Raw genomic sequence first — 23,953 nt, 5'->3', positions numbered from 1 at the left:
CCTTTCTACTTTGCTGTAGTTACATGTGGTTTAACCCCATAGGAATAAAAAGATTCTCCAGATCTTTCTTTTCCTCCCACCATGCTTAATTTTACATTTCCTAAGAAAGAAAGGAATGGGATACCATACTGGTGAAGAGCACAGGAGTGAGACACAGCCAGAACCCCAGGCTGCCTTGTACCAGCTCAGTGGCCCTGGGCAAGTTATTTGATCTCTTGAAGCCTCGGAGTCCTCATCTGCTGAATGGGGATTAAAAAACCGATGTCACAGTGCCATGAGGATTAAATGAGCTGATGTGTGTAAAGTATTTATTATTAGCACACTGCCTAGAACATAAAGATCGTTATTCTCTCTTATGGGTTATTATTTCACCAACCCACAACTACTTCAATTCCTTTTTGATTAAGTAGGAATGTGGGGTAAACATGGATTTGCTCAGCAGGCAGGACAAGTTGCATTCTGTAACTAAGTGACCTTGAAAAATTCAAGGTTTTCCCTGCCTATGGTTAAATATCAACCTTTCAGAGTTCCCTTGTGGTGCAGTGTTCCTGCAGCAGCTCATGTCGCTGCTGTGATGCAGGTTCAATCCCTAGCTTAGGAACTTACACAAGCTGCAGGCGTGGCTAAAAATAAATAAAAAGGGAGTTCCCGTTGTGGCCCAGTGGGTTACGAACCCGACTAGTATCCAGGTTATGATCCCTGGCCTCGCTCAGTGGGTTAAGGATCCGGCGTTGCCATGAGCTGAGGTGTAGGTTGCACATGTAGCCTGGATCTGGTGTTGCTGTGGCTGTGGCATAGGTTGGCTTTGAACCTCCATAGGCCGCAGGTGTGGCCCTAAAAAGAGAATTTTAAAAAATACAAAAAAATAAATAAAAAATTAAAAAAGCAAAATATTAAAAAAAAAAAAAAAAAAAAAAGGCAGCTCAATCCAATGATCCCTGAGGCCCTGGGTGGAGGCACTACACTGGATGGATTGTGTTGGCTGGTCCCCTCCCCTCTGCATCCTGTCCACTAGGTCACTGAGCTGTGCCCACTGTCAGTGGAGAGGTTTGCCAGAACGTTCTGAGGTACCTACCTGGAGGCTACCTGTTCTGGTTCCTCCCTGCTCTGCTCTGCAGAAGGAGCAGGTCCTGATCTGCCTTCAGACTCTTCAAGGTGATGCAAATGGCCCAACTTGGAACTTTGGGGGACCCCGTCAGAGTCTTCTAGACTTGAGATCTTTGGAAGTTTCATAGGACGGATTCCTTCCCCTCCTCCTGTTTTAGAGACAAAAGATGAAAGGGTGAGGATGGAGGGAGCATGCGCAGCCACAGCTGGGGCTGACAATCAAACACAGCAGGACTACTGATGCAACATGAGCAGGTTTGTGCAAAAGGCAGGAAATCCCTGCTCTGACACTTGCCTGGAGAGTGAGATGACCCACAAGCTTACATGGCTGTGGTATTCAAAGGTAATTTACCTATGAACTGGTCATGATTCATGCTGAATCTTGAGTTAACATGGTCTGTCAGGGAACCACATGAGACAAACTGGCCCAGTCAATGGGGAGTAGTGAGAGGTGTGTGCTGGCTCCTTTGGGTGTCAGCTCAAAGGTCCCAGCAGAGGGGCCATCCTTGACTTAGCTTTTTTTAGCTGTGCCTGCAGCATGTGGAAGTTCCCGGACCAGGGATCAAAATCGCTCCACAGCAGTGACCTGAGCCACAGCAGTGACAACGCCAGATCCTTAACCACTAGGCCACCAGGGAACTCCCCGTCCTTGACTTTTCTACAGAGCAACTCCTCTCAGGCCCATACTCTGTTTTATTCTCTTCACATCTTTTCTGTAAGTATCCAATGTACTGGGTTGTTTTCTGTCTTTCACACGACAGCCTGTTCCATGCAAGGAGGGGCCTCATCTATCTCACTCTGCTGAGTCTCCAACAGAGAGAAGAGCATCTAGTCATCTGTCAGTGCTCAATAAATACTGGGTAGATGACTGAATAAATGCACAAGAAAACCTAGATCACCTTCCAGGAAATGCAGACAACACTAAATTATGTACCACTCTGGTTTTCCATGACGCTTGCAGAATATTCATCCTGGGAAAAGTGGGACCCAGAGTTATCAAGTGCTAAGGAGGTGACATCTCAGCTGTCTCTTGGTCCTCTGTATCCCTATAATCCTTTCCCATCACTGAAAACTATCTAGAACCTAAAGTTGTTTATTAACATCTATTTGTTGAATGAAGAGTTCGGGGTTAGCAGATGCAAACTATTACAATTATTTATTTGTTTATTGTCTTTTTAGGGCCACACCCATAGCATATGGAGGTTCCCAGGCTAGGAGGTGAATTGGAGCAGTGGCTGCTGTCCTACGACACTGCCACAGCAACAGCAACATGGGATCCAAGCTGCATCTGTGACCTATACCACTGTTCATGGCAATGTCAGATCCTTTACTCACTGAGCAAGGCCAGGGATCAAACCTATGTCCTCATGGATACCAGTCAGGTTCATTACCACTGTGCCATCACGGGGACTCCGAAAACAATTACATTCAGAATGGAGGGCAATGTGATCCTACTATACAGCACAGGGAACTATAGCCAATCTCCTGGGATAGTCCATGATGGAAAAGAATATTAAAAAAAAAACGTATAGGAGTTCCCGTCATGGCTCAGTGGAAACGAATCTGACTAGTATCCATGAGGATGCAGGTTTGATCTCTGGCTTCACTCAGTAGGTTAAGGATCCAGCATTGCTATGAACTGTGGGTCACAGACACTGCTCGGATCTGGCGTGGTTGTGGCTGTGGCTGGCAGCTGTAGCGCTGATTAGACCCCTAGCCTGGGAATCTCCATATGCTGTGGGAGCAGCCCTTAAAAAAAAAAAAAAAAAAAAAAGGAGTTCCCGTCGTGGCACAGTGGTTAACGAATCCGACTAGGAACCATGAGGGTGCGGGTTCGGTCCCTGCCCTTGCTCAGTGGGTTAACGATCCGGCGTTGCCGTGAGCTGTGGTGTAGGTTGCAGATGTGGCTCGGATCCCACGTTGCTGTGGCTGTGGCGTAGGCCAGTGGCTACAGGTCCAATTCGACCCCTAGCCTGGGAACCTCCATATGCCGGGGGAGAGGCCCAAGAAATAGCTGACAAAAAAAAAAAAAAAAAAAGTATATATAGCTTAAAAAAAAAAAAAAAGGAAAAGAAAATTCCCTTAGCACAGAAACTGCCCATAGTGTCTGGCTTATAAGACCTCTCCAAATCTGACCCCAACTGAACCATTTATTCAATGAACAAATAATAAGGGTTAATTCTGGACTCTAGTGGCCATGCTAGACTGTATCCTTGAGAACCAGATATGCTATGATAGAAGTCTGAGGTAGTCCCGCCTTATGGATGACAAAGCTGAGGCATGGAGAGGCTGAATCTGTAATGGGATCCAGGCAGTCCAGCTCCAGATCCTGCACACTTAAGTGTACCTGATCATTTATTGAGCACTTACTATGTACTGTACCTCTGACCAGGCAGTGAGGACAAAAAGACAAACCAGCCCCAAGTCTGATTTTTCTGGAGGTCAGTCTCATAGACCCTTTCCAACCGAGCTCCTTACAGACCTTGACATAAACCGACTGAATGAGCTCCCTTCCTCTAACACTGAATGCTAGGGTCCTCCTCAGCATCCACTCAGCTTTTTTTGTTTGTTTGTTTTTTAGGGCCCCACCCACGGCACATGGAGGTTCTCAGGCTAGAGGTCTAATCGGAGCTACAGCTGCCGGCCTATACCTTAGCCACGGCAATGCCAGATCCAAGCCTCATATGCAACCTATACCACAGCTCATGGCAATGTCAGATCCTTAACCCACTGAGCGAGGCCAGGGATTGAACCCACAACCTTATGGTTCCCAGTCAGATTTGTTTCCACTGCTCCACGATGGGAATTCCCATTCAGGTTTGGTTTTTGTGTTTTTTTTCTAGGGCCACACCCACAGCATATAATTGGGGTCTAATTGGAGCTGTCATCACTGGCCTATGCCAGAGCCACAGCAACACTGGATCTGAGCCGTGTCTTCGATCTATACCACAGATCATAGCAACGCCAGATCCTTAACCCATTGAGCAAGGCCAGGGATCGAACCCGCAACCTCATGGTTCCTAGTCAGATTCGTTAACCACTGTGCCACCAAGGGAACTCCCCCCATTCAGGTTTTTGAGCTCCACTAGACCACAGTGACTTTCGTATAATTTCTCCTAATTCTATCTGTTAGTGTTTGTGTATGCCCATTTAGAATTTTGCCTCACTGTTGCATATTTGATTAGCTCTCAGTGAGAAGCATTTTTCTTTTTCTCCTGACAAGACCATGAAGGTGTTGAGGACAGGAACTGAGTCTGCTGCACCCTTTGATCTCATTGTCGCCCTGCCTCCCATCCCCACCTCAGGGGCCCAACCAGAGCAAGGCTCCAACCAATGTTTCTTACACAAACACGGTCCTACCTTGTGGTCTGCCAGAAAATGCAAAAATTCAGTCCCTTCATTTATTTAGTTTCTTAAGATGCCCAAACATTAGCTTGCTTCACTCATCCAATGGACGTTCGTACCAAATAAAAAGCAAGAATATCAACAGACGTGAAGAGGCTCCCATTTCCTTCCTATGATCTGTCCCCACAGAATTAATTGAAGAAACACTAAAGCAGAACCTTGTGTTCGACACCAAAGGCCAAAGACATCAGGATGGAAAGGGCTTCTTTCACTACCTGCCAGAATCATCTTCTTTTCTCCCCACCCCATCCAGGACACAGAGAAAGAGCTGTCCTGGGCCAGCCCAGAGCACATTGAACTAGGGAGCGCACTGCCAAGATGACCTGCTGTGGGTGGGCCAGGCTGTCCCCAGCTTCCCTCTCCAAGGTCAGAGAAATCCCTGTACCTCCAGGCAGCCTGCTGCTCATCACTGCACTAAACATCTTCAATCTGTTAATGATTTCTTTCTTGTCCCATATCTTGGGGAAATAAAAGCTCTACACCCAAAGCTCATTAACCACTAAGTGAAGGGGTTATTTCTAAATTTTTATGAAATTTAAATTACCTAAGGCAGTGACAGGGCAATGGAGCTATCCTAATGTAATTCTGGGTGTCTTTCTTTCTGAACAAGGAAATTCTGTATGTATATTGACAAGATGGCCTCAAAATGCTATGAAGTGAAAAACAGAGGATGCGGATCTGCACGTGTGATGATTCTACTTTCCAATAACAACACTCTACTTGTATATACAAAGAGAAAGTTTGGAAGTAGTATACTGAAGTTCATTTCCTATCTTTTTTATGTTGTTCTATATGGTTGATCATTGTCCTGTGGTTGTGGGGGACATTAATATTAGGGGAAGCTGGGGGAGGGGTAGACAGAATGCTGAACTATTTCTGCACTTTTTCTGTAAGCTCAAAATTGTTTCAAAACAAAGCTTTTTTTTAATCTGAAAGGACAATCATAACAGAAGATATATTTGTGTACTATCATGGGTCTATTCTCAGTAGTTTACAAATATTAATCCACATGTGAGCTCTAGGGCATAGTTCTCAACTGTGGCATTGTTGCCATTTAGAGTACTACTGACATTTGGGGATAGGTCATTCTGTGTTGTGGGGGCTGTCCTACGCATTGTATGATTTTTGAGCAGCATCCCTGGCCTAGATCCACTAAATGGCCACAGCCCCTTGGCAAACACACACACCAGTTATGAAAAACAAAAATGCCTCTAGACATTGCCAAATGCTCCCCTTGACAGCTTGAGAGTCCCTGTTCTAAAGGAAAGGGTAGGTCCTCTATTTCCAGAGGAGGAAAGTGAGATACAGAGTAAGTCTTCTGCCATCACACAGTGAGATGAACTCAGGGTTTTGTTTTGAGAGTGAAGCACTTAGCACCAGATGCTAAGCTTGAAGCATGTCAAGCTCTACTCACAGGTCATCTCTGAGAGTGGGCAGCATAGAGGCTGTATCCCTTTCCTGAAGCCTAGTGGATCTTCCCAAGGCTGTGGGATCCCACTAGAGGCTGGAGGAAGCTCCACAAAGCTTTCACTTTTTACTGCAAGCACTTCTCCATAATTTACATTTTTCTTAGTAGCATGTATTAGGTCATTGTTGCTCAGGAGCTTGGTCTGGTCATGCTAGCATTTCTGCCATAAACCCACATTCCTCCTATAAGCAGAAGAAGCAATAAAGAAGTGCCAACTTGAACATCCAAATACCTGAGGTCCGAAGCTTCTTCCTCTTACTCATTTTATCCCTCCCTAGAGAAATCTGAAAAGGAGCAGATTTCGTCATTACAACCAGTTCCTAACTCGGTACAGACACAGTGGCCTTGGCTGAGGCCACCCCACCCCCACTTGGGCCCATCTGGCTGCCCCAGGGGTCAACTGGGCAGGGGAACATAGGGTGGGAGTCATAGCTACCTTGGGCTGTGGCAGGCTAAGAATTAAAATGCCTTCATCCTGCAGATAGCGGGTTGGGGGCTGGGGCCATGGGAAGCCCTGGGATGTCCCCTTTCAGTATCTAAGATGGGGTAGCCTGTGTGAAGCCCCCTCTCTCCACCCGGGTCTTTTGAAGTGACACCTAGTACACTTTGGAGTCATTTAAGTGCTTTAGAGGGGCCACCTGGGGGTCCTTTAAGAGGGGGCCTTCAGGGGATGCCTGGGGCCTTGGAACGGCAGCAGTCTTCACAGGTCAATTCCTTCCAGCCTAGAGGGCCTGTGAAGACAAAACCGACCTGGGCCAGAGAAGTCAAGGTCCTTCTGTCCTTATCGGGAACTGAGGAGGTCTACCTGGAACTGCTGGGGATAACTCGGTTAAATTATTTGCGAAAAAATTTTTGAGAAAATAAAAGGCAGAGTTGGCCCAAACAGAGGTCGAGTAGCTGAGGATCCGAGGCCCGAGTGCTCTGGACCCAGCTTCCGGTGACTAGGCCACACGAACCCTACCCAGGCCACCAAAAAGTAAGAAATGCCCAGACCAGGACCGCCAAGAGAGACTAGAGCTCACAAGTGGCCGCGCAAAGCCACGAACCAGGGTGCCGCTGCCAAGCCTCACACCGGCAAACGCTCCGCCTCTTTCCCGCGCACTATGAAGCCCCGTCGTGCGCATGTGCGATGCCAGCACCGCCCCTCTCACTCGCGTACGCCCGCCTCTTTCCTGAGCAACCCGTGGTACCTCCCACTACCCCTGAGGCAGCGCGTGCGCGCTCGCGCACTTCCTGCCGGGAGTTGTAGTTTCAGTGCGGCGGGCCCGGCAAGTCCAGTTGCTGTGCTCAGGTGCCGCGGCGCCCAAGGGCCGAGGCGGAAGTAGGGCGGCCACTTGAGGGGCAGAGGGTACGCGGTCGGCGGTCGCGGGGTGCCAACGAGGGGCGCGGGACTCAGGAAGGGCGCGTGCGCGGCCATAGGCCCCGGGGGAGAAGGCCGGGCAAGGCCAGGCCAGGGGGCCGGTGGTCCGAGTATCCAGCTTGGGAGATGCACAAGAAGAAGGGACCTTCGGGACCTCCAGGCCGAGGTGCCGCCACCGCTCGCCAGGTGAGTCTGTACTCCACGGCCGGGCCGAGAGAACCCTTCCCACCCTTGTCCAAGGTAGGGCCCCACCCCCTAGAGGAGTCAGATCTCCACCCCCAGGTGAGCCCCGGTCCCCGCCCCCTCAGGTTAGCGTCAACCCCCAAAATGGGGCCTACTTACTTCGTCTCCCCAGCTCCTTATGCCCCGCTCAGGGATTAGGGCCACCTGTTGCCGTGGCAGCTACTGTCGGGGAGGGGAAGGCCTCGGACCTGGAGTAAGAAAGGCAGTTATTACCCTCTTGGCCTGAGCACTGATGGAACCCTCTCATCAGTCGGGCCAGGTCAGACTCTTTATCCCCATTGTGCAGATGGGGACGCTGAGGCCCAGAGAGAAGAAGACACCTGCCCAAGGTCACAGGGCAGAGCTAAGTTGCTTGGCCAGAACTAAGTGCAAATCCAGAGCCGCTGCCATGAGCCCACAGGACTGTGCTTGGGCCCTTTCTTCCTCTCTTCATCTCCTTTGGGAGAGTTTGATTTTTTTCTGAGCTTTGCTGTAAGGAACTAGAGCCATAACTTAGTGCTCAGATATCAGAGTCTGGCTCACCTGAAGTTGCCTCCTGGCTTCTGCACATTGGACTTCACAGTTCTAAGCCTCAGTTTCCTCATCTGTAAAATGGAGGCCTTAAGAGGCCCTATGTTACAGGATAGCTGTGAAAATTCCTTGAGATTGTTTATGGAATGTACTGGAACATGGCACTCAATAAGTGTTGTCATCATCATTATTACTCTTAGGTAGAGCCATATAAAATTGACCATATTTGGCCATGTTTGACCCACAGAAAAGGTAATTTTGTGTAGTTCAGCCTAATATTAGCACATCATGATTAGTCATTAACCAGAATAGGATAGGAAGACAGGTATGTTATGTGGCAAAGGCCCCGCTTTCAACTTCTGCGTTGTTTGGGTTTTCTCTTTACTCTCAATGCCTCCAACCTTCCTGCATGGCTGTCTCTGCTGAAGATGCTGGAAAGCAAAAGGCCAGGTGTGCAGAGTGGCTTTGCTTTGGGGCAGGGTGTGGGCCCTTCTTTCCCGACTGAACTTGGCTAGCAGCGCATCATGACTGCAGGCTCAGAGCAGACAGCTGGGTTTCTCCACCTGCCCTTTGTCCCATGTTGATCTGTGCCAATGGGCCTGACCCATCTTGGGGCACCTGTTGTGTTCTGGGCCTGTTCCAGCCTCGTGGCACTCCTCAGGGAAATGGCTTTCCCCAGGAGCCCTGGGTTCCCTTCCTCCCAAGGGGACTCCAGGTTGGTCATAGCTGCCTCTGGCCAGTTGGGATGCATCCCAAAGTCTGACTGGACCCCCACTTTTCCTGCAGCTGGGCCTGCTGGTTGACCTCTCCCCAGATGGCCTGATGATCCCTGAGGATGGAGTTAATGACGAGGAACTGGAGGCTGAGTTCTTGGCCTTGGTGGGGGGCCAGCCCCAAGCCTTGGAGAAGCTTAAAGGCAAAGGTGAGACTCTCAACATACTCCTGAATATTTTCTGAGCTTCTGCTGTGGGTGGGGCTTGAAGCTGGGCACTGGGGAGATGGGGGAATGGAGACAGAGAAGGTCTGGGCAAGAAGTTAAGCAATCGACTCTGCATGCAGAATGGAAGTTCACACCCCACCTCTGCAGCTTACTGGTTGTGTGACTTGATGAGTCACAGAACCTGTGTGGGCCTCATTTTCCCTGTCTGTAAAATGGGGAAAATTACCCCACTTAGATCCCATGAGGTGATCTTCTAGTATTCATCGGGCACTTCACCCAGGACCTGCATGTCCTCCAACCCCCTGTTCCTTGATTGGGGCTGGGATGGGGGAAGACCTGTGAGCTGAGCTGGGATTCCTGGAAGGGGCTACCACAATGGGGAGTGTCTAGTGAAGAATTGGGGCACACTCTGGGAGGGGGTCACAGTGTGTGCAAAGGCCCTGGGGAAGAGAGCAGGAGACTCTGCTGCGGTCAAGGAGGGGCAGGCAGGAGCTCGAGAGAAACAGAGGCTTTACACCTTTTAGCTAGTGCAGTTGATCCTCCCCATTCATGAAATCCGAATTTGAGAATTCACCTACTGGCTTAAATTTGTTTGTAACCCCAATATCAGTGCTTGGAGGGCTTCTGCAGTCATTCACAGACATGCACAGAGCTGCAAAAATTGGAGTCACACAATGTGCACATTCCCAGCTGAGGTGACACTCTGCCTTCATGTCTCAGTGCATACCATAAACATGTGTCCCTTTTTTTTGGTGTGTAATGCCACATTTCTTTCATTTCTGTGCTTTTTGTTGGTGATTTTTGCTGATCCAAATGGCCCTCCAGCAGAGTGCTGGACTGCTGTCTCTTGTTACTAAGTGTGAAAAGGCTGGGATGTTCCTTATAGATAAGCTTCATTCAGGCATGAGTTATCATGCTGTTGGGTTCGAGTTCAATGTTAGTGAATCAACAATAGATATTAAATAAGGTGTCTTTAAATAGACACACACAGGAGTTCCTGTCGTGGCGCAGTGGTTAACGAATCCGACTAGGAACCATGGGGTTGCGGGTTCGGTCCCTGCCCTTGCTCAGTGGGTTAACGATCCGGCGTTGCTGTGAGCTGTGGTGTAGGTTGCAGACACGGCTCGGATCCCTCGTTGCTGTGGGTCTGGTGTAGGCCGGTGGCTGCAGCTCCGATTCGACCCCTAGCCTGGGAACCTCCATATGCCGCGGGAGCGGCCCAAGAAATAGCAAAAAAAGACAAAAAAAAAAAAAAAATAGACACACACATAAAACAAAGTTACATGTTGGCCAGATGGCAAAATTGTGCCCAGAGGCTCCTGGGAATCTAATGCTATATTTCCTCCAGGGCCGATGCTTCAGTATTCGCTAATTCCATGTTTGTGGCAACTTTACAGACCATGGATACTGCGAATAACGAGAATAACATGCGTAGCAAAATACTGACAATTTTGCTGTTCTAAGAGTTTCATTTACCTTTAGTGCCCACAGTCTACCAGGGAGGGAGAGACCGTCGTCCCCATCTAACAGATGGGAAGACTGAGGCTCAGGGAGGTGAAGTGACCTGCCCAGGGTCCCACATTGAGAAAGTTGCAGATCTGGGGTCCAGATCAGGCTTGATAAGGAAGAGAGGAGGCCAGGGAGGTTGGTGGGCAAGAGGGGTCTTGCCTCGTAGGCCCAAGGGCAGTAGGGTGCCATGGAAGGGTCAGGAGGGGAATGTGCTGTCCCACTGCCTGCTACCCTATTTTGTGAGGCTGTGGGTGACTGAGACAGGAGGCTGGGGAGTCTTGAAGGATCCTGGTCTAGCTGGGGCCTTTCCCCTGCCTCCAGGTCCCCTGCCCATGGAGGCCATTGAGAAGATGGCCAGCCTGTGCATGAGAGACCCGGATGAGGAGGAGGAGGGGACGGACGAGGAGGATGTGGAGGCTGATGATGACCTGTTGGTGAGAACCTGGGGCGGGCAGGGGACCTCCCCCACCTTGTCCAGCAGGCACTTACGACTGGCCCTCCATTGTGTGTCCCTGCAGGCGGAACTGAATGAGGTCCTTGGGGAGGAACAGAAGGCTTTGGAGACCCACCCTCCTGTGGCCCAGGTATACTCTAATGTCACTGGTCCCTGCAGCCCATGGTTCAAGGCCCTCCTTTCCCTCTCAGCCATGGGACCTCGGGCAGGTGGCAGGGCCCCTCTGAGCCCCGGTTCGCTGCTCTGGGCAGTGGGATGGTGATGATGATGATGATGGGGTTAGGGGGGCAACATGCCTGATATACAATAGATACTCAACCAAGGAAGCTGTCAGGGTGGGCCCAAGTAGGGTCACCACCCAGACCATCTGCCCGGCCCCTCCCACAGCCAAAGGCCACAACCCCCAGCCCAGGGGTAGAGGCCACCTTGCAGGAGAGGCTGGCCCTCTACCAGAAAGCAGTTGAAAGCGCTAGGCAAGCTGGCGATGGTGCCAAGATGCGACGCTACGACCGGGGCCTTAAGGTGAGCGGTCAGGCAGGGACGGGGGGGCGGTGTGCTGGGACCTCACCACTGCTCCCTGCATCCGGCTCCAGGCTCCTCCCAAACCCATGTTCACACCTTCTCCCAGACACTTGAAAACCTGCTGGTCTCCGTCCGGAAGGGCAACACCATTGATGAAGGGGACATCCCGCCTCCTGTGGCTGTGGGAAAGGGCCCAGAAGCTATGCCCAGCCACACCCCTGCATCCACCCAGCCGACCCCTGTGAACCCACCAGCCCCAGATCCCAGGGTCATCGCAGAAGGTCCTCCTTCCACTGCCCCAGCCTCGTCCCTGGTCTCGGCTAAGCCCCAGGTGCTCCCAGGTAGGCCAAGGGCAGGACTGGGCTGATGCGGGATGGGGGAGGTGGTATTCAGTGGAAAGCCCCTCTGTAGGGGTGCAGGCCCCACATTGATGGTTAGATATTTTTAACATCCCCTCCCTCCCCAGCCCCACCTTCCCAGGGGGACATGTGCTCACCCAGAGATTTTTTCTGTGGTGGCAGTAAAATATATTTAACAAAACATTTGCCATTTAACCATTTTCCAATGTGCAATTGACATTTAGCATGTTCATAGTGTTGTGCAACCATCACCTCTATTTCCAAGACTTTTTCATCACTCCAAACAGAAACTCTATCCTCATTTTTTTTGTCTTTTTAGGGCCGCACCCTCAGCATATGGAGGTTCCTGTGGGGGTTGAATCAGATTTGTAGCCACCGGCCTACATTACAGCCACAGCAACACCAGATCCGAGCTGAGTCTGCAACCTGCACTACAGTTCATGGCAACGCCAGATCCTTAACCCACTGAGTGAGGCCAGTGATTGAACCTGCATCCTCATGGATGCTAGTCAGATCCATTTCCACTCAGCCACGACAGGAACTCCTGTCTTCATTTTTTAAAAAATTGAAGTATAGTTGATTTACAGTATTGTATTAATTTCTACTGTACAGGGAATTCCCTTTGGTGCAGCCAGTTGAGTATCCGGCATTGTCACTGCAGTAGCTGGGTCACTGCTGTGGTACGGGTTCCATCCCTTGCCTGGGAACTTTTATATGCCTTGGGTGCAGGCCCCCCCCCAAAAAAAGTGTCAAGGTGTTTTGCTTCAGCCTGAAATACCTTCTCAGGCGAGTCCGCCAAAAGCATTGGGTCTAGCTATCAGTCTGAAAAAGTACAGTGCATGCTGTTTTCCAGGTGTTTCTGGATTTGTGGATGCTGAGTAGTATATCTGTTCTACTTTGTTTTTTTAGCACCAATGACTGTACCTATCGCTTTCAATTTAGGGACACTTCCATATACAGTACTTCATATACAGTATACAGCATATCATTTGAAACTGTACCTAATGTAGTGTTTAAAAAGCAGTTTAAGCCTCTTTCCCAACTTTGCTGATACACAGCATAGAGATACATTATTATTATTATTTTTTTTTGTCTTTTTGTCTTTCTCGGGCCGCACCTGGCATACGGAAGTTCCCAGGCTAGGGGTCAAATTGGAGCTGTAGCCACCAGCTACACCACAGCCACAGCAACGTGGGATCCAAACTGCGTCTGCGACCTACACCACAGCTCTTGGCAACGCCAGATCCTTAACCCACTGAGCGAGGCCAGGGATTGAACCTGCATCCTCATGGATGCTAGTTGGGTACGCTAACCGCTGAGCCATGACAGGACCTCCTAGATGTACATTTAAATGCACATCAAGTGCTCACATATATCATACTAGGTTGCAGTTCTGTGGGAGACCTGGAAGCAAGACCTAAAATACCCGATTGTTAAATGTGAATCCTGGCGTATATTTTAAAAGCACATATTTTTATATACTCAAAGGAATTGAAAACAAGGACCTGACGAGGTATTCATGTTCTTAGCAGTTTTATCCACAGTAGCCAAAGGATAGAGGAAACCCAGTGTCTGTCGGCAGATACAGGCATGCCTAATTTTCTCATTTCTCTGCTTTATTGTAATTCCCAAATATTACAGTGGTTTTTTTTTTTGGTTTTTTTTTTTTTTTTTAACACATTGAAGGTTTGTGACAACCTTGCTTTGAGCAAGTCTTTTTGTGCATTTTTCCAACAGCATTTGCTTACTTTGTGTCCCTATGTTAGATTTTGGCAGTTTTCTTGGTATCTCAAACATTTTCATTATTATTACATTTGCTATGGGGATCTTTAATCAGTCATCTTTGATTTTTAAAAAAATTTTTATTATAGTTGATTTACAGTGTTCTGTCAATTTCTGCTTATAGCAAAGTGACCCAGTTGTACATACATATATATGTGTGTATATATATATATATATACATATATATATATATATACACACACATACTTTTAATCACATTATCCTCCATCATGTTCCATCACAAGTGATTAGATATATAGTTCCCTGTGTGATCAGTGATCTTTGATGTTACTGCTATGACTTGCCGAGGCTCAGGTGATAACATTTTTTTCGGAGTTTTTTTTTTTTTCTTTTTTGGCCACCCCTCAGTATGTGGATTTCTGGGCCAGGGATCAGATCCCAGCCACAGTTGCGACCTAAGCCGCTGCTGGAGAAACACTGGATCCTTAACCCCCTGTGCCTGTACAGGGAATCAGACCCTTGTCTCAGTGCTCCCAAGATGCCCCTGATCTCGTTGCACCACAGAATGAACTCCAGCAAGTATTTTTTAACAAAAGTATGTGCATTGGTTTTTTAGACATAATGCTATTGCATAATTAATAGATTTAGTATTGTGTAAATCTAACCTTTATATGCACTGGGAAGTCAAAGAGAAATGTGTGACTCATTTTATTATGATATTTGCTTCATTGAACCTGCAATATTTTAGAAGTATACCTGTAAATGAATAAACAAATATAGTCCATCCATACAATGGAATATTATTCATCCCTGAAAAGGAAGGAAGGAGTTCCTGGCTTGGTGCAGTGGGTTAAAGGATCCCACATTGCTGCAGTTGTAGCTTGGAGCCTATCCCTGGCCCAGGAACTTCCATATGCCTTAGATGTGGCCATTAAAGAAGAAAAAAAAAGGGAAGGAAATTCTGGCCTATGCTACAAGAAGTTATTATGCTAAGTGAAATTAGTCAGTCACAGAAGAACATCTACTACATGATTCCATTCATAGGAGATGCCCAGAGGAGTCAAATTCATAAAAAAAATTTTTAAATCCCACTGTATAGCACTATATCTAATCACTTGTGATGGAATATGATGGAGGATAATGTGAGAGAAAGAATATATGTCTATATACCTGGATCACTTGGCTGTATAGCAGAAATTGACAGAACATTATAAATCAGTATAATAAAAAAAAAATTTTTTTTTTAAAGAAAGTAGAATGGCGGGTTCCAGGAGCTGGGGAGGGAGAATAGGGAGTTGGTGTTTAATGGGGACAGAGTTTCAGTTTGGGAAGATGTTCTGGAGATGGATGGTGGTGACGGTTGCACAACCACGTGATTGTACTTAATGTCAATTAACTATACCCTTAAAAAGATGTGAGGGAGTTCCCACTATGGTGCATTGAGTTAAGGATCTGACTGCAGTGGCTCAGGTTGCTGAGGAGGTGCAGGTTTGATCCCTGACCAGTCACAGTGGATTAAGGATCCAACGTTGCTGCAGCTGTGGTGCAGGTTACAGCTATGGCACGGTTTTGATCCCTGCTCTGGGAGCGTCCATATGCCTTGGGTGCAACCCATGGGTGAATTTCATGTTATGTATATTTTACCACAATTTTAAAAAATAAAAAGTGAATATTGGTGAGTTTCAAATCACTATGGTAGGTAGGATACATTAGTTTGAAAAGAGTGGTGTGATGGTGTTCTTTTCTTCTCTCTCTTTTTTTAAAATGGTTTTCTTTTTTGAATGTCAATATTTGAAGACCCTGGGAATGACAACCCTTGCCACTTCAAATGAAAAGTTTTAGATGTCAGCTTAAAAACCTGGAAGGGAACATAGAGTTTTCCAAATATCTCTTGGGAGCAATTCTCGCATCTATAACATGGGCCTAAGAACAGTCTTTGTTGTGAGAATTAAGTAGAAATGGTGTGCGTGCTGTTCCCCCTTCCAGGTCCCTGCAGCCCTGGCCCCCTGGCCCAATTGCAGAGCCGCCAGCGCGAGTACAAGCTAGCTGCCCTCCACGCCAAGCAGCAGGGAGATACTGCTGCCGCTGCCAGATACTTCCGAGTGGCCAAGGTGCGTCCAGACAGAACAGGGTCGGAGAGAGGGGACAGGATGCTTCTGCCATTGCATGAGGGAGAGGAACAGGAACTCTGAAGTCAGACCCAGATTTGAATCATGGCCACTCCATAGCTATAGTTTGCTCCACCTCTTGAGGTCTCCGTTTATCCTCTCTGTGAAATGGGCATAAGTGTCTGGAAGAGGCTTGAGCAAAATGCTGCAAAGGAAGGGTAGGAGCTGGGAATCCTCTGTCGCCAGGCAGGGCATGGAGGCTCCTGTGGGGTCCTGGCCCCCAGTGGCAGCCTCCCCACCAATCTCCTCCTTCCTTCTCTCAGAGCTTTGATGCTGTCTTGGAGGCATTGAGCCGGGGGGAACCTGTGGACTTGTCCCGCCTGCCCCCTCCACCTGGTGAGGACCCCGTCATGTCCACCCTCCAGGACTGCTGGAAGCCTCCGCTAAGTTCTTTCTGATGCTGCCGCCCCCGTTGGTCAGACCTAGGGATCCCCTCAAGCCAGACCAGCTTGGTTGGTGGGGGTGGGAGGCACAAGAAAGCCCCTCATGGGCCTGGACCTCTCTGCCCCCAGACCAGCTGCCTCCGGACCCACCATCACCACCACTGCAGCCTCCAGCCCCTTCCATGGCGCCCTCTGTGCCAGGTAGGCTTCTGGGACCCTGTGGGGTGGGCTGGCCAGAGCAAAACAGTCTCCCCTCCTGTAGTGTCTTAACTCTACCCCCTGGTGTGGCCCAGAGGTTCCTCCACCCCCAAGGACTCTGCTGGAGGCACTGGAGCAGCGGATGGAGCGGTACCGCATGGCCGCAGCTCAAGCCAAGACCAAGGGGGACCAGCGGAAGGCTCGCATGCATGAGCGCATCGTCAAGGTGTGTGGAGGCCAAGTGGACAGGTTAGCAGTCCCTGGAGACCTTGCCCTAACACCTGTGTTCCCTGCAGCAATATCAAGACGCCATCCGAGCCCACAAGGCTGGCCGAACTGTGGACGTGGCGGAGCTGCCTGTGCCTCCAGGTAGGCCCCGCCCTCAGTCCCTACCCTCCAGCCTTGAGCCTTTGCAGGGGCTATTCCTTCAGACTGTATAGTCTCAGGAAGCTGATTGTCACACATTCAGAAATTCTGCAAGCTTGTTAGACAATTGGTAGCTTAAAATCAGTCACGATGGAGTGTTTACACCATGGAAATTGGCAGATACTAACAAGGGGTTTTATTTGGAGAGCGTGTTCATGAGCCCACCGCTGTCTGCCCCTTCCATTTCTTCTTTGTTTGACCCACTCCTTCCTAGTCATCATCTCTCAGCTTTACAGGTAAGTACTCAGCCTCCCATCAGCCCCCAGTGAATTGGAGACATCTGTGGGGTCTCAGAGCTGCCTCTGTGTTCCCCATGAGAGCAATTATGTCTTTGCACCTTGGTCCCCGACTGGACCAAGGACCCTCTCTTATGCCCAGCACATCACCTCACACAGTGCTTGCTTATCTGGTCAAGGCCTGGGATCAGGTAAAAGGAGCCAAGAGGCAAGAGGGAGGTCTGGCATCTTCACCCAGCCATCAGCAGCTCCTTCCTTATAGTCCAAGTAGATTCAAAGGCCTGAAGCTTCTGAGAAGGGGAGGAACCTGTGTCTCTACCATTCCAGTGTGGGTCTCTCCTTGCTGACCGGGTTACAACTGGTCTCCCAGGCTTTCCCCCAATCCAGGGCCTGGAGGCCACGGAGCCCACCCAGCAGAGCCTGGTGGGGGTCCTAGAAACTGCCATGAAGCTGGCCAACCAGGATGAAGGCGCAGAGGATGAAGAGGATGAGGAGCCAAAGAAGGTGTGAGGGGCCGGGGCAAGGGAGTGGCAGCAAAGCAAAGTCGCAACAGTCCCGGCCTTGGGCCAGACATAACCAATTACACATCCAGCCCTGCCGCTTCAGGCCGTGTGGTCATGGGCAAGTCGTTTTGCTCTCTGAGCTTCAGGTTCCTCATCTGCAAAGTGAGCAGAATTGTAGTCCCATCCAACCAGGACTGTTGTACAGACTCAGTGTGAACAAGGTCAGAAGTTGTGTTCAGTGCTGAGGAGATAGAAGCTAAGAAAGCCAGTGTTGTCAGTGTCAGGCCCTGACCCTTTGGGGAATGGACTCGTCACAGGTGCTGGGAAAGCTCTGACTTGTTCTCCATCCCTCAGCAACTCAACAGCCCTGCAGCCCCCACAGCCCAGCCCAAAGCCCCACCCTCAAGGACAGGCCAGTCAGGATCTACCCCAGCAGCCAAAGCAGCCCCCAAAGCCACATCCACCAGAGGTAGGTATACCCTCCCCATCTGGGCTGCCTGTTGCCTGGCTGCCTATGGCCTGGGCTGAGCAGCACCTGCAGACACCCCTCTACCCACAGCCCAGCAGCAGCTGGCCTTCTTGGAGGGCCGCAAGAAGCAGCTTCTGCAGGCTGCACTGCGAGCCAAGCAGAAGAATGACGTGGAGGGCGCCAAGATGCACCTGCGCCAGGCCAAGGGGCTGGAGCCCATGCTGGAGGCCTCACGCAATGGGCTGCCTGTGGACATTGCCAAGGTGAACCCTTTAGGTCTGCTGGGCCTTCCTGGTGCTCACTTGTTGGGCTTGTGCCATGTAGCAGCCGTGTGACTTGGAGTGTATTAGTCAGGGTCCAGCTTAAGCTGATATAACAGGTAGTTCCTGCCTAAGACAGTGGCTGAAACAAGACAAACATTTATGTTTCTTGACTGTAACACTCAGGGTGCTCTGGTCTCTAAAAGACAAAGCCCTCCAGGGCCCAGGTTCTTTCCATCTTGTTGCTCTGCCACACCCTAGGAGGTCATTCTTGTTCATGTGGTCACAGCGGATTGAATCCCTCAGCCACTCAACAGCCCTGCAGCCCCCAGGGCTATGTGCATCCAGGCTATGGGAAGTTACATGGAGTGGCCACTGCTCTGGCTTGCCTCCCATTGGGCAGAACTGAGTCATATGGCCACACCCAGCTGCAAGGGAGGCTGGGACGTGGACTCTCTTGCTGGGCTGCTGTGTGCCCAGCCCAAACTCTGTTACTAGGGAAGAAGTGGTGGGATTCAGACTTGGGGGAAGAGTGGATAACAGAGCCTGCCACTTAGCGCAAAACTATCCACTTTTCTTTGAGCATCACTTTTCTCCTTGGGAAAGAAGAAAGAACGGGGCAGAGGGTGGAGCTGTAGTAGGGAAAGCCCCTCCAAGGAGAGGTGACATTTCCACAGTGGCCCGGTGGGCCCACTCACTGCCAACCAGCCGTCCTTTCCTTATGCGCCTCACTGTCCTCAGGTGCCGCCCGCTCCCGTCAACAAGGATGACTTTGCCCTGGTCCAGCGGCCTGGCCCAGGTCTGTCCCAGGAGTCTGCCCGTCGCTACGGTGAACTCACCAAGCTCCTAAGGCAGCAGCACGAGGTGAAGGGGGGGACTCCCTGCCCAGGTCACCACAAGGGCATGGCCCCTGCACCCTCTCCTCACTGTCTTCTGCTCCCTCAGATGTGCCTGAACCACTCTAAGCAGTTCACGCACCTGGGCAACATCGCTGAAACCAGCAAGTAAGAAGCCCTGCCCTCATCCCTGCCAGACATCTGCACCCCCCAGCCTGCCCCTGGGACCAGGGACCTGATCATGGCCCTCTTGCTGCAGATTTGAGAAGCTGGCAGAGGACTGTAAGCGGAGCATGGAGACTTTGAAGCAGGCATTTGCCCGGGGTCTTCCCACGCCCGCTGCTCGCTTTGAGCAGAGAACCTTCAGTGTCATCAAGTAAGGCCCTGACACCCCCTGGCCCGGACAGCGCTTTGGAGAGGGGTTTGCATCCCCTGGAAGCCAGCAGAGGACAGTTGGGGTGGGTGGTGGGAGCACGGTACATGCAAGGGTCCTGGGGCAGATGCGACGAGCGAGCGTAGGGTGGCAGTGGAGCATTGACAGTGACACATGATCTAGTGAGTCTGGAGATGTGCCTCGTCCCAAGTCCTTGGGCCAACCTGTGGGACAGTGGTGTTGGTCCTGCTCCTCTTACGTCTTCTCACACCCCAAGGAGTTGAGGTCATTTTTCCCACTTAGAGCTGAGATGAGGTACAGCCACTGGGGTAACCTAGGATCACCACCTAGGATAACTCACAACCCTTACAGTGGCTCCTTGTCACCTCCTCTCCTCCCACAGTCTCCACTTCACTCACCTCCTGCCACACCGACTTCTTTTTGGCCAATCAGATACCAGCCCTGTTCCCACTCAGGACCTTTGCACCAACTTTTTCTCTGCTCAGACCCTTTTTGCAGGTTTCCATGTAGTAGCTTCTTCCTGATATTCAGAGTTACTCATGGTGAGAGGCCCTCCCTGGTCACTCTGTCTGAAGCAGCCTTTCCACTCTCTTCCTGTTTTAGTTCTCTACAGAATCGTCATTTTATTTGTTTCTCTATTTATATATTCATGGGTCATCTGTCCACTCGGCTAGCCTGGGCCCCACAAGCAAAGGGATGGGATCTGTCTCATTTGCTTCTTGTTTTAAATTTTTTTATTACTCAATTTTATTACATTTATAGTTGTACAATAATCATCACAACCCAATTTTATAGCATTTCCATCCCAAACCCCCAGCCCACTCCCTCCATTTTTTGGCACCCCAGACGGCATTAGCTTCTGTATCCTCAGCAGTGAGGACACAGACTGGCATATAGTAGATGCTCAAGAAATATTGTCAAAGGGAAAGCTTTTGATCACTTCAACAATGACAAAGAAATAGAAACATAGTGACAATAAATAAAAGCAAGTTTTAATGAAAAAGAAGAAAAGATTGTCAAGGGCAGAGAAGGTTCCACAGCAGCTAGGGCACTTGGTGAATTCTTGAAGGTTCCAGAAATCTCATACAAGGAAGGAAGGGTCCCACAGTGGTAAGGCCACCAGCTCATACATAGTAGGTCCCAAAGCAATATGTGCAGACTGAAGAAAGGACTCACAAGGTAGCTAGTGGTTGACTTGGATAGAGAATTCTAGTCTGGATCTAAAAGCCAAGCCTAAGAGCTGAGATACCGCCAGGAGACCTGGGGCGGGGGTCATACTCTCCCTGCTGAGGGGCAGAGATAGCGCTGAGGCAGGCAGTGCTGCTGAGGTGACTCTGTCTTCCCCCTGCCCTCCTGGAAGGATCTTCCCCGACCTCAGCAGCAATGACATGCTCCTGTTCATCGTGAAGGGCATCAACCTGCCCACACCCCAAGGTGACGGGGGCTGCTGGGCAGGGGGTGGGACCTTGGGGACCACCCCCTCTGCCCAGTTCTGACCTTTGTTCGCCCGCAGGGCTGTCCCCTGGTGACCTGGATGTCTTTGTTCGGTTCGACTTCCCCTATCCCAACGTGGTACGTGGAGAGCCGAGAAGGGACCGACCGAAGCCCCGTCAGGCCGGGGAGTGGGCCCGGCAGGGGTTTGAGGGTGGGCCCCATGCCCTGAGCTTTTGTGCCTCCTGTCTGGTGCCAGGAAGAAGCTCAGAAAGACAAGACCGGCGTGATCAAGAGCACAGACTCCCCTGGTGAGCCTTGGCCGGAGGCTGCCCCCTGCAGAAAGAACCTGAGACTGTAGCCTGACCCCCTCCCTCCTCCCTCCCTCCTTCCCCACGCAGAGTTCAAGGAGCAGTTCAAGCTCTGCATCAACCGTGGTCACCGTGGCTTCCGAAGGGCCATCCAGACCAAAGGCATCAAGTTCGAAGTGGTCCACAAAGGGTAAGCTGGGCCATGGGTGCTGCCTGGGTTCTGGAGGAGGAGGAGCTGCCCTAGGAATTGCCCATCCTGTTCCCCCTCGTACACACAGGGGGCTGTTCAAGAACGACCGGGTCCTGGGCACAGCCCAGCTGAAGCTGGATGCCCTGGAGACGGCATGTGAGGTTCGGGAGATCCTTGAGGTGAGAGGCAGATATTTGTCTGAACGCTCCTGTGGCCGTGCCACTTATTAACATTACTCCCATGCTCCCTGCCCTGAGCCTCGCAAGGGTCCCCTCTGCTGACCCAGCTCCTCCCCTGCGTCTCAGACCTTCCCACTACCCCGCCCTAAATGCTCTCAGCAGCCTGCCCTATTAAGACCAGCTGGGGTCGCAGACGTGCCCATGGGCTCATATTTTCAAAATTGCTCTGGTTCTCCCTGATCCCAGCCCTGAGCCTCCAGCCACTGCCTGCTTCCTGACAGCCTCCCCTCACTCCCACCCAGGTCCTGGATGGTCGTAGGCCCACAGGGGGGCGGCTGGAGGTGATGGTGCGGATTCGGGAGCCACTGACAGCCCAGCAGTTGGAGACAACAACGGAGAGGTGGCTGGTCATCGACCCCCTGCCAGCAGCTGTGCCCACAGTGAGACCTCTGCCCCTCAGCTGCCCCAGGAAGGGAGGCTCGGTTCAAGGGGGCCAAGACTCACTAGACTGGTTTGTCCTCTGAAGCAGGTTGCAGGGCCCAAAGGGAAGGCCCCTCCCATACCTGTTCCTACGAGGGATCCAGGGAACAGGTAGGTGGCAGGGCCAGGCTCTGCTGGAGAGAACCCCTCTCTTGTCTCAGCCTCTCCTGGACAACTTCTCATCAGGCACAAATTGGAGCATGTCCATCCCCTGCTTCAAAACCTTTCCTGGTTCCCTTTCTGGGGTATCTAATTTAATGTCCCCCACCACCTTGATCTTTAAGACCTTTTGTGATCTCACCTTTGTCAGTATATCAAGCCTTCTCTCTCGCTCCACTTCTTCCTGTTGGTTCATGGCTACACTTACTTTTCACTGGCCTCTGGGATTTGTGTTAGAGTGTCCCGAGCAGCCCTATCCTCACACTTGCTCCTTGCTCCTCTGCCCAACTCTGACTCCTTGAGTACCAACTTGGCTGTCACCTCCTCCAGGAAGCCCTTCCTGACACCTAGCATCATTTACCTGGGTATACAGCCATTGTCCCTGTTACGCTGTGGGCTCAGCAACACTGGGGTGGGCCTGGCTTTTATTCCACTGTTCCCCAGTGTCCACCCAGTGTGTCTGTTGGATTACGGGGTTGGAGATGGGGGATCTCTGTGGCCCCTCATCCCCTCCCAACCCCATAGATCAGCCCGACCCCTGCATAGTCTCAGCGTGCTGGCCTTTGACCAAGAGCGTCTGGAGCGGAAGGTGGGTACCCACCTCGTGAGGCTTAGTGGGGTGGAACTGGGGGAGGTCTTCAGGCCCAAGCAGGGCCCTCACAGCTCCCTCTGTACCCCTCAGATCCTGACCCTCAGGCAGGCACGGCGGCCGGTGCCCCCAGATGTGGCCCAGCAATACCAGGACATCATACAACGCAGCCAGTGGCAGAGGGCACAGCTGGAGCAGGGGGGCCCGGGCATCCGACGGGGTAGGATCTCAAGGATGGTCATGTGGGAGAGCAGGTGGGGGACAACGGGCTACATCCTGACCCCTTTCCTTCCTCAGAGTACATGGCCCAGCTGGAGCGTCAGCTACAGTTCTACACAGAGGCTGCCCGGCGCCTGGGCAATGACGGCAGCAGGGTAAGCCAGACGAGGGCCGGGCAGGCACTGGGGGACCAGGGCCGCCAGAGGCTTCTCACTAACCACCTCTTGGCCCCCCAGGAGGCCGCAAAGGAGGCACTATATCGACGGAACCTAGTCGAGAGTGAGGTGAGCAGCTTGGCCATTGGGGGTGGGGGTTGGGCAGCTGTGGCCTTGTCCCCCTCCCTGACCCCAGCGGCCTCTCCCTCAGCTGCAGCGGCTCCGCAGGTGAGGAGCTGAAGGGGCGGGCAGCCCCCCGGAGAGCAGGGAGCAGGCCCAAGGCCCTGGTGCTGGGAGGAGCTAACATGGCCACGACCTCAGACCAGATGAGCAGACAATCAGAGGACAATCGGCTCTGGATGGACACATCCCCTGCCAGGCCCACCCCGCCTGGCTGGAGCCTCCCTGGCAGACGGCACTGGGGATGGTGTCCACCAGCCCATATGTGCCCCTCACCCAGACTTGGCTGGGTGGGCCCCAGAGAGTCCGTTTGCACAGCCCGAGGGTGTGCGGCCCCTTGCCTACCCCTGAGGTGGGAGGGTGGCCAGGACCAAGCCCCAAGGGCCCCTGCAAGCACTTTACTTCCTGCCCCTCCCCAGCCTTAACCCTGAAGCTCACCCACACCCCAAAGAAGCCACTGAGGCCAGCCAGAGCCCGGCTGGCTCCCCCAAGGGTTGCCCTGGCCCAGCTGGGCCCCAAGGGCTGACACACTGAATAAACAGCCCGGGCCACACCTGGCTCACTCTG

General features: G+C 51.3%; 2 protein-coding genes across 15 annotated transcripts in view; one reads left to right on the top strand and one right to left on the bottom strand.

Moving 5' to 3' along the window:
- The window catches only part of BRME1 (break repair meiotic recombinase recruitment factor 1), a 21,351-nt gene extending 13,347 nt beyond the window's left edge, over nt 1–8,004 (bottom strand). For 2 of the 13 annotated variants that reach the window (XM_085010161.1, XM_085010164.1), the window contains exons 1-3: nt 6,619–7,098; nt 6,213–6,264; nt 1,076–1,256 (exon numbers count right to left, since the gene is read on the bottom strand). In XM_085010161.1, coding sequence (XP_084866287.1) covers nt 1,076–1,256; nt 6,213–6,243 — 212 coding nt within the window. In that variant the 5' untranslated portion in view covers nt 6,244–6,264; nt 6,619–7,098. Of the gene's footprint in view, nt 1–1,075; nt 1,257–6,212; nt 6,418–6,618; nt 7,240–7,682 lie in introns of those variants that run through there. The other 11 variants (XM_005661243.4, XM_085010163.1, XM_013994679.3 and 8 more) reach the window with 9 other exon arrangements.
- CC2D1A (coiled-coil and C2 domain containing 1A) lies at nt 7,226–23,953 on the top strand. Of its 2 annotated transcripts, none has more exons than XM_021077815.2 (29): nt 7,226–7,526; nt 8,880–9,015; nt 10,864–10,976; nt 11,061–11,126; nt 11,384–11,518; nt 11,625–11,859; nt 15,607–15,731; nt 16,052–16,124; nt 16,301–16,372; nt 16,465–16,595; nt 16,666–16,738; nt 17,402–17,535; nt 17,889–18,003; nt 18,094–18,266; nt 19,005–19,127; nt 19,209–19,267; nt 19,359–19,475; nt 20,854–20,927; nt 21,007–21,065; nt 21,184–21,235; nt 21,326–21,425; nt 21,514–21,604; nt 21,907–22,044; nt 22,134–22,195; nt 22,769–22,832; nt 22,926–23,052; nt 23,130–23,206; nt 23,288–23,335; nt 23,418–23,939. In XM_021077815.2, the coding sequence occupies exons 1-29, from the start codon at nt 7,467–7,469 to the stop codon at nt 23,436–23,438; spliced, it is 2,853 nt and encodes a 950-aa protein (XP_020933474.1). In that variant the 5' UTR covers nt 7,226–7,466; the 3' UTR covers nt 23,439–23,939.

This window comes from Sus scrofa, chromosome 2 (assembly GCF_054392235.1).
Source record: "Sus scrofa isolate SSC_HxYL_T2T_F1_AM1 chromosome 2, Sscrofa_HxYL_maternal_Yorkshire_Landrace_v2.0, whole genome shotgun sequence".
NCBI lineage: Eukaryota > Metazoa > Chordata > Mammalia > Artiodactyla > Suidae > Sus > Sus scrofa.
The sequence above is the reverse complement of the archived record's forward strand: the minus strand, read 5'-3'. Positions and strand labels throughout refer to the sequence as shown.

What these genes read in the sequence shown, in the direction of transcription:
- CC2D1A (XM_021077815.2), top strand. Translation starts at nt 7,467, where the DNA reads ATGCACAAGAAGAAGGGACCTTCGGGACCTCCAGGCCGAGGTGCCGCC. An exon ending in CAAAGCCACATCCACCAGAG is followed by an intron (nt 18,004 to 18,093) that starts GTAGGTATACCC and finishes CTCTACCCACAG; the next exon opens with CCCAGCAGCAGCTGGCCTTC. An exon ending in TGGGCAATGACGGCAGCAGG is followed by an intron (nt 23,207 to 23,287) that starts GTAAGCCAGACG and finishes TTGGCCCCCCAG; the next exon opens with GAGGCCGCAAAGGAGGCACT.